The sequence below is a fragment of the Vipera berus genome, assembly GCF_964194415.1.
Source record: "Vipera berus genome assembly, chromosome: Z".
In the NCBI taxonomy this organism is placed as follows: Eukaryota; Metazoa; Chordata; class Lepidosauria; order Squamata; family Viperidae; genus Vipera; species Vipera berus.
In genome coordinates this window covers 36,961,470-36,971,365 of record NC_138205.1, presented here as the reverse complement: position 1 = coordinate 36,971,365, position 9,896 = coordinate 36,961,470, and the positions used below count along the sequence as shown (strand labels likewise).

Sequence of the window (9,896 nt, the reverse complement as noted above, 5' to 3'; positions counted from 1 at the left end):
GTGACCAGCATAAGATTACCATTGCACTTCACAGCCAAGTATGGATTTGTTCTTCAAATGGATGTCTCCAAAACATCCATGTGAAAAACTTAGCTTATCAAAAAGCCTAAACAATGTTGATTACAACATTCAACATTCATTATACTCTGTATCTATTATCTTCCTCAAACAACTCCTAAAAAGATAATTGCTGATTCACCTAATTTACATATCAGGAGAGTCACACTTAAACATCTGACTATTCCCGGACAATTCCCAGGTCAAGATTTGAACCCATATCTTTAGATACCCAAAACAATAGCTCACAAGACTACTTAGTTCAATTCCCATATATGGAATTTGCTTTTCTAATTTGATTCGTCCTTTCCCTTCAAGATCTAGCACACAGGTGTCAAAGTTGATCATGTCACATGACATATCATGACATATCGCAACGTATTTTGCCTTTGCAGAGCTGGAGTGGGTGTGGCCTGCACGTGATGCACCCGGCTTGCGGGCCGCCAGTTTGACACCCCGATCTAGCATAAAGGGAGAGGTTGAAGATTATGCAAGTAGTTCTTGATTTCAATTCCTACCTCACCAAGAAGGGACTACATGGCCACAGGCTAAGGGACTACATGGCCACAGGCTAATGGCTAAGTGTAATATATAGATAACAATGCTGACTTACCGTACATTACATGGTGAGTTTGCAGAGATTACAGAATTAATATATGTGAAACATTGAAAAAGTACTACTTAAAAATCCAAATAAACTTTACTGTTTTTTCAGCTGTTTAACTTTCAAGTCATATCGTGGCTTTAAAGTTACCCATCAAAGTAAGACTTTCACAGTTTGAATTAATTTTAAACTTCCATGGTTAAGGAAGAGTTTGGGGCAACCTTTCCTATCCTGTTACGCTCCAGATGTTTTGGATTATAAATCCTTAATCCCAAACCAAGCATCTTGAAGGCATGAGATTGGAGAAGGCTGCCTTTAAGGGGACACAGCTTGTGTTCCTTCACCTTATGTAAAAACCTTTTTTGAGACTATTTTATTTCCAAACTGGGCATATTAGTTTTTTTATTCTTTGTATTATACTAACATTGAAGTAATAAATGGTCACTGTTCATACATTTTTATAATGCACATGATAAAATGAAGTGTGACAACAAAAGTTCTGCTCTTTGTTTCTAACATACGTGAGCCAGCTGTTTTTATATGAAACACTATACAGCTGGAACAACTACACAGTTGAATGGTTTGGTCCTTTTATTAGAGAAATTAATCATTTGCAGTAACTATTCTAATGAATTTGTTCAGGATTGTTTCCATCCATAAAGGTCTAAAGCAGTGTATTATGGTTTTATATATAGCTATAAATCCATGTGCAAAGTGAAATCCCAAACTGAAATTAACTCTCATGCCAAAAATTGACTCTTGCCAAAAGATGTTAAATTTGTTCTAATGCCCAGCTCAGGTTGTACAATTTTTTAAACTGCTATGCAGAGGTGATAGGGTTTGCATTATGAGGGGTCCTTCGTGCTCTCTGAGCTTGGTTGCAGACATTTTATTATCCAAACTACGTAACATTATCTGCACTAGACTAACAGGCATGATGTTACCTAGTTTGGGTAATGAAATGTCTCCAAGAAAACAACCAAGCTCAGAGAGCACCAAGGACCGATCCCTCATTTCAACCCTGAGCTACAAAAATTCTCCTTTTTGGTTTGTAGTCTGATATATCCGAACTGAAAAAGATGGATTCAGAGGCAGATGAATATTAGCAATTAATCTCATTCAGTCCTCTCACTACTCTCACTACTTTGGAGTAGTGTATTTTGTTGCAATTGCTTAATGTATTGGTTATATAAGGAATGATACACACATCTGGACTAATACTGAAAAATGTGGTGCTGAACTATCAATGCACACAATAGATCTCTATGGCTCCTAAGGGCTACTTCACATAATACACAGAGGAAAACTAAGGCTGGGCACAAGGATACATTTAACAGAAGGATGCAACTGACCTTATCAGTCCAGTAGATGTGTATAGAATGGGTTTGTCAGGCTCTTGCATGTCACATTGTTAAGTTAAATATTTGAAACATGAGACACAGAAAATATTAAGGAAGAACATGTGTAGATTTTTCTCCAAATGATTTGATCTAATGACCAAACTGGATGAATAAATTTGTGTGCCTAAGCCCTGGTTTATTCAAGAAAAAGGAAAAGGAATTGCAGATTAATTTTAAGAATAAGGGACTTGTGACTCCCTACCAACTATTTATTTTCTTGTATTATGAAACTTCAAGCACATTTTGCACAACTGAGTTTACTTTTATTATATGAGCTTACTAATCCAATCTTGCTCTTCTGTTTTCTATATGATTTAGGCTGAAACACACAGCTCTGCCAACTTCATGCTTTCTCTGACCCTTTGCAAGAAGTAAGACACAAGAAGTTGATTGTTAAATTGTGTACCTGATATCAGAACAGCAGAAATATACTCATAAATTTTGGTTAAAAAACATATATTCTTTGGCCAAATGGACATTTGATAGGAAGTGATCATTGCTGAGAAATATGTTCTGCTTCCTTTTAAAACTCTGTTCAACTGACAACTACCAAAATACATTTCGTATTTCCCACCTATAAATTATAGGACATCTTCATCAAGGATGCAGCTCTCAAAGTTGGCATAAGCAGTCTTGGGAAGGACAATGGGTGCGACCCCTGGGAAGATGCACTATGCAAGGCGGATGGGAGATGGAGGCACAAGATGCAAGATTTCCAGTTACCTTGAGGAGAAGACTTTCCCAAGGATCTGTGCCCAGCAAGCAAATTGGCATCACTCCAAAACATCCTTCTTCAGGAAGCTTGCAAAATTAAAGCAGCTTACAACTCCAGCTTCCCAGGAAAACAAAAAACATCAGGGATCTTCTCACTTCTGAAAAAAAGACAGGCAGGCCCTTCTTTTGCTCCCCTCCCCTCACCCAGCATTGGTTCTGTGTGGAAAAGAAAAAAAAGGGGGGGGGGGAAGCAAGGAGAGTCTTATTTTAATCAGCCAGAACCACAAAAATTCAAACCAATGGGTGCAACACAGCTGAATCTGTACATTATCTGTTTTATGAAAGGATCTGTATAAATTTTAGGGTTGTATTTTTATTTGGGGAGAGAAAGAGGGAATTTTCTTAGACAATTAAAACTGTTTAGATTTCTTAGATTTCTTCACGCCTTAAAGGTTTCCTCTACTGATTTCCACGTATTTTGATGTCTTTAGAAACAATGGAAACACCAATGGGAAGGTTATTTACATAAATGATTAGAAATGCATGCAAATGCTGGACTGTATGATTGTCATTTTAAACTTCTATTTGTTTGCTTGTCTGCATGATTCACAAAGTTGTCACTTACCAGGAATTGCTTCAATTATGCTTTAATATTTAAGATTGCATTTTTATTCACCATCATTTGGTTAGTTTCTAAATATTGTTACAAGAAAGGGATTCCTCCATATTAAGAAAACTCAAGCTGCAATTTTATGCACATTTACCTAGAGTATGCTCCAATGATTTCAGTATTATTTCTGAGACGACACAGAGAGAATTGCACTAATAGGATCACAATTTTAAGTGAACTCAGTAGAAAAGACAGAAGCATGGATGTCTATGTCAGGCTTTATGTTAATATATTTTAATAGATGTTTAAATCTTGTTTGCAAAAGAGAATTAGATTGTAATATATTTTGCAAAATGCAAAATTTTTCATTGCATTTTCTTTAAATATTGTTTGATGCTTGTAACCCATTTTATACTCTGAGTCAGAGCCATTTTGATGATTTAGTTTTTTAACTACTAAAACTGAACTTCTTACCAAATCTCCATGAAATTATTTTTAAAGAGAAAAAGAATCCCATGTGAATAATATTTGCCAAAGAAAAATATCCACCTATGGAGAGAATATTCATAATGTCCAAAAATAGCAACAGAAAGCTCTAGAAACCTTTCAAAGATCTGTGTGCTTTTGCTAAAACCTGCATCAGTGGAATTCTTTTGAACAGAAAGTTGAGGTGTGAATGAAAAAAGAAAAGAAAGAAAAAAGAAAGAAAAAGTAAGAGTAAAAATTTATGATTAATCTCTGCAAGATTTGTTCAGCACTATTACAGCACTAATTTTATTCTTAAAAAGGGGACACGTTCTTCCAAATCATGAATAAAAAATTAGGACGCTCCAGTGAGAAATTTTGTTCAGCATCCTCATTGTAATACATGGGGTTGTTCAGCATTACTTTATGCCAGGTTGTGGTTTAACTTGCATTTGTTTAGAGGTAAAAGTGAACGTTAAGATCAACTACTATTTTATTCTCTTATGGTAAAAAAAGGAGAAATCATTTTCTTCAGAATATGTTTCAGCAAAAGATGGTATTAAACACAAGAATAAAAATGATTGCAAAAAGACAGATGCATTGACAGAAGTGTGACCAAAACCACCAAAATCTACATCTCCTTTTTCATTCAATGTATTTCCAGACATCCATAGGTTAACATCCAGATAAACCAGGTAAAATGTGTTTAAGGCATGCTGAGTCCTATATTATATTGTGGCCTATTACTTCAATCTAGAACAAGGGCAAGAGAAACAGAACTGTCACACTCCAGAATACACAGCAACTAGTGTGCAAGCTTGAACATCCCAATTTCCTACAGGGGCACAATCCATCTGCTCCAGCCATTTGTGATACAATACGTTGTTCATTCTTGTGCAGGCTTCTTCATCCTTGATGTGAGAAATGCATATTTAGAAAGCCAGTCCTGCATTGCAATTCCACTGCCTTGATAAGATAAAATTAAATCTATCACCTTCACTGGAACAAAACAGTATTTCTTACAGTTCCAACATCCTAGCACTTCTAAACACATTTACTTAAAATAAATTCCTTTGAAATCAGCAAGTTCAGGATGATATAGGACTATTCAGTTGCAAAGCTCACTGAAATACCTAAAACTTACATCAAGGTAAATATGACCAAAAGTTCTTCAGATAGAATTGTGCTATGATTCCTCTTCTCTTAACTCCAATAACCTGTAGGCTCAATAGAGGCAAATAGCAATCATGCATATCAATGTATATCAATAGCCCATGACAACCTACATATTGAACCAGATTTATAAGACATATAGGAATCAAAGCTAAGAATATTCACAAACAATGTCAAACATTTACTTATCTGATGGGAAAGTCCCTCATGCTAAAAATGAAGAACTAAGAAGAGATTTTGTAGAATATTTATAAGAGCCAAAACTTCCAATTTCAAGGCATCATTAGTATGGATGATTAAAAGATATATTTTACACAATGGCAAATTATTTCTTTGCAAATTGTTGTACAGGAGCATAGCTTATATTTACCAAACACATGAAATCACTTAAGATGCACAGGACAACTACAAGAACAAAAATGTTATGAAGAATTCTACAAAGAAATCAACTTAGGCAAAAGCTAGGTGAATGTGCGTTAAATATCTAACGTGAGCAGGCAGTCTCTCTATGTATGTATGGAATCTGATATGTATCTGGAGATGTATATTTAATTAATTTTCTTCTATTTTCAAAGGGTTTAAAGTGTGAAAGCACTTTAAAGCAGTATCAGAAATCAATGTTTTTCTTATTCAGAGCCAAATGAATTTATTTTCACACTGGCCTTTTCATTTCTACGTCTTGCATACATCCTGCTCAGGGCTTTGGCTATAGAACTGAAAATCAATCCATATATATATAACAAAACTCATATCCTCTGTCTTTGCAGATCTTCCATTCATTTCATGTCATGTAGGACAGGCATAGTTCAGCTTCCTCCTCTATTGTGCTAAATATCTTTTTAATATAACATAATCCTATGAATATTTATCCAAGAGTTTATCCAATTGTATTTAAGGCAGCTTACTTGTAGTATATTGTATGCAAGATTGCAACTTAAGTTATAAACCGAAAACTGTAATAATCTTCTTAGAAAAATAATAATAAATTATAATAATTGCAATGACTGTGGTGAAAAACAAAATTATTCTGAGAGTTGGGTATCAGTACATTTTACCAGAGAATTCCTCGATCCTTAAGGATATTCCCTGATCTTTAAATATTAAATTAAGGCTGTAATTGTTGAAGATTGATTTTTAAAATTTGGCTAATTGTTGCTTGTATCACAAGCTTTTTTTTGTAGAAAAACACAAATGCATGCGATACTTGAATAGAGAGAATTTGGAGCAAATTCTACAAATAATAAAAATATCAATATCCCGTATTGCAAAAAAACCATTTCCCAAAAAGGATTTTATTTTAAAATGAGACCTTTAGCTTTATGTAAACACACCTATAGACTTTGCAAAGAGAAAATGCTTCAGTTCATTGAAAAATGAAAAGATCAATAAATATATTCTATAAAAATATATAATACTGCAGTTTTCTTCCAGATGTGAATTCAAAAGTAAGATTAGAAAGATTAAGTTTCAGGAATACAAGCCAATGTATATATGGAATTACACCTGTTCAGATACATATGAAAATATTTCCATTCATTTTCTCTGAACACGCACCAATACGGAGTATATGAAACTCCTTTCCAACTCGGAGGGTGTCAGATTGACTTTTAAATGAAACGGGTTTATATGTATATATATATGAGGGTTTAACACAGGGGTGTGTGTTAAATGTTGGGGGTTTTGTGACATCACCAGGTTAAAGTACCCAATCAGCTTGCACTCTGGAGAAAATTATTTAGTGGGGTGTTTCCTATAATATACTGTACTCAAGTCTCTTAAAGAAAGAACCAGGGAAAAAAGGTGGCCATGCCATGGATTTTGGTTGGTGTCTGGGGTGATTGAAAACCTTGTTTTTTGCAGTTCAGGGATTTGCCTGCTTGTTTTTGAAGACTGGACTGATTAAGAAATGGGGGAGGTAATTTCTTCGATGCCCCTCCCGGGCAAATTTGATTCCAAGAAGAAAAGATATGAGGAGGAGGATAAGAAGGAGGAGGAAAAATAACAGAGAGAAGACATTTTTCTCCTGTGGACTTCTCTGGGGATGTTTACCATAGAGAGTGGAGAAATAAAGGGAAAAGAAAAGGCAGCTCTGGATCCTCAAGAGATGCATTTGAAAGGAAAATTTCTCACTCAACATTGAGTGGTTGATTTGGGAGGGAGGGGGGTAGATGGGAAATGGGAAGAGGTTGGAAGAAGAGCCGCTTGTACTAGCTGCCCGCTGGCGGCCTCCCTGCCTACCTTTTATTTTTATTTTAAACATGTTTCTGACCTGCGGGATGGCTCCAGCTGCGGCTTCCGTTGCCACGTCCGTGGATTACAATGGAGATTTCCAAGCTGGTTATCAGGAAATCGACGGCATCAGTTTGGGTTACCTGCAGATTAACGGCACGAAGATGTTTGCTCTGACCCAGGTCTTCAGCGACCTTTTTAAGGACATTCCTCGGGCCGCCGTGAGCAAAAAAATGGAAAGCCTCAAGATCCAGAGTCGCCGGTGCGACCTGAAGGAGCTACGCACTCTCAAAGCCATCCAGTCGGTGCCGATGCGCGCCGTCAAGTGTTCGCTCATTTCCAAGACCGACCTGGAGGCCCTCTGCACCTCCTGCAAGGCCTTAACCCCCAGGAAGAGGAAGAGGAAGAGGAAAGTCAAGAGGAGGGAAGCCGAGGTCCTGTTCGATCGGTCCCGGTTGCTACCAGCGTATGACGAACCCGGCCACCACGCCTTTCGTGCCAGTTTGGGCGCCGGCTGCGCCAAGCGGGAGGCGCTCTTCGGAGCTCCCTTTGCTAGGAGCTACGAGAAAACTGCACCGCCTTCCAAAAGCTACAACCGGAACGGTAGAGCGCACCTCCTGGCCGGCGTCCTACACGCTTACCCCGGGGACTTGCAATTCCTACACTCGGCTGTCAGGGCGCAAGGAACCAGTCCACCGCCTGGCGAGCCCGAGATCGGGCGCCCCAAGCGCTCCACTTGCGGCTGCCTGACCAAGAAAGGTCGCTCAGCCTCTATCGCAGGCTCCAAGAGGCAAGGGACGTCGGCTGGCTATTCCAGTGATTCGGATTCCAGCGGCGCGTCAAGCCCGGCAAGTTCCAGCGATTCTTCGGAAGATGATGATGAGGAGGACGAGGAGGACGAGGACGAATCTTCCTGCAGTAGCGAGGACGGAAGCTCCTCCGGATCAGAAAGCAGTTCCCTATGCAGTGGCGACTCAGTGCAAAGCACGAGGTACAGACAGGCTGCCCTTCCCCGCATCCCTCCCCAAAATGCATCTTCCCAAGCCCTTCCCAGCGTGGCTAAAGCACTGCGCCCCGACCCAAACTTGCTCTTTTGGGCCAGGACGTTGCGCGCTTCCAGTTTGGAAAGTTTCAAGCCGATTCCTCCCAAGGAGCTTCAGCAAGGCAGACCCGAGACTCAGCATTCTTCGGTTTCCCCAGACCGTCCGAACGGCCCGCAGCCAAAGAACGGAGGTATCAGGGAGGCGTCGGAGTCGGGTGTCCGGGAGGGCGAAGAGGCCGATTTCCTGAGCATTCCCGACGGTGTCCGAGCTGGTGAGCAGGATAAAACTGAGGAAGCCGCGCTTCATCAGACCTCCGAGGAAGGATCAGGCAGAGGGGCCCATTTCGATAGGCTTATCAGGCAGTCGAAACTCTGGTGCTACGCCAAAGGGTTCAACGTGGATGGGAAAGGCTTGCGCAGAGCCGATCAGGCCAAAGGGTGTTCTCCCGCTTCCAAAACTGGCCTCCTCAGCCTGGCCAACAGGCCGCTGAAAGGGAGCAGCGACTCGGAAAGGGGTTCCAGGAGAAGTCGAGTCGAACAGGCCAAGGCCCCCAAGATACCGAGGAAGAAGACCCCAAAGGGGGGCACCCCGCCTTCCAAACGCTTGCTCAGCAGCAGTCCCGGGTCTGTAAGGAATCCATTTACTTTGATGGGCACTTTTCCATGTACACCCGCATTAGTCGTGGGTTCCGATGGCGATCTGTGTCCTGCGTCGTCCCTGTGCGTCAAAGATTCCTGTGCCCTCTCCAAAACGCACCCACTTTGGACCTGGCAGCTGGGGGGCAATGCCATCCCCATGCCTCCCAGCCTGAAATTCCGGGGATATGGTTTTGAAGACTTCTAGATTGAAGATTTAAAGTAGTTTATGTGCAACGATTTGTCTCGTTTGTGGAGGGAACAGTGTGGATGGGAAAGGGAAAATAGAATATATTCTGTACAGAAAAGAAAAATGATCTTGCAATCTTAAGTATATATACTTGGAAATAACCTTTTGGGGTTCAGTGGCCTTTAATTCCAAGTCAGGTGATATCAGTTGATGATGTTTAAACTCAATTGCCCCAAAGTAAGACTGGCTGAAATAGATAAAATGTTTTTAAATAGAAGTGCAATCAAATAAATAATTATTCAGACGGAATTGTGAGATTTAATTATGTAAGTTTGAGGCCTAAAAGTTTTCAAAAGAAGAATGGACTTTTGATTCCCAAATAGCTTGAGGTTTTGTTTTTTTTAAAGAATCCTGAAAAACTCCATCACATGAAATTCCTTTATTTATACCAGTGGCTTTATTTTAAAGAGCCCATCCAATCAGCAATTCTTAATAAAATTGCATACCTTTGAAAATATAAAAATTTAAATCTTACTTGACAATAATTATAGGGAGCCAAAACAAATGATTAAAAAGAAATATTGACAGTAAGAGAAAGTAGAAAATAAAGTTGAGTAAAGATATCTAACTTTTATGCTTTAGTTGAGGATACAGTGTTTTTGTTTATGTTGCACACTTATATTGTAGGGAGCTGCAATAACAATTAAGAAAAAAAAAGATACAGGCAGTTGGAGAAAATCTGGTCTCTCCTTTCCTTTTAACATGCAGTGGTTTGT

The 9,896-nt window shown here is 39.2% G+C and overlaps 1 protein-coding gene across 1 annotated transcript; it reads left to right on the top strand.

Annotated features, from left to right (window-relative positions):
- Nucleotides 1–7,299: 7,299 nt before the first annotated feature.
- Nucleotides 7,300–9,138, top strand: EPOP (elongin BC and polycomb repressive complex 2 associated protein; the record flags this gene model as incomplete). Its single annotated transcript, XM_081346174.1, has 1 exon — nucleotides 7,300–9,138. The coding sequence occupies one exon, from the start codon at nucleotides 7,300–7,302 to the stop codon at nucleotides 9,136–9,138; it is 1,839 nt and encodes a 612-aa protein (XP_081202300.1).
- Nucleotides 9,139–9,896: the final 758 nt, after the last annotated feature.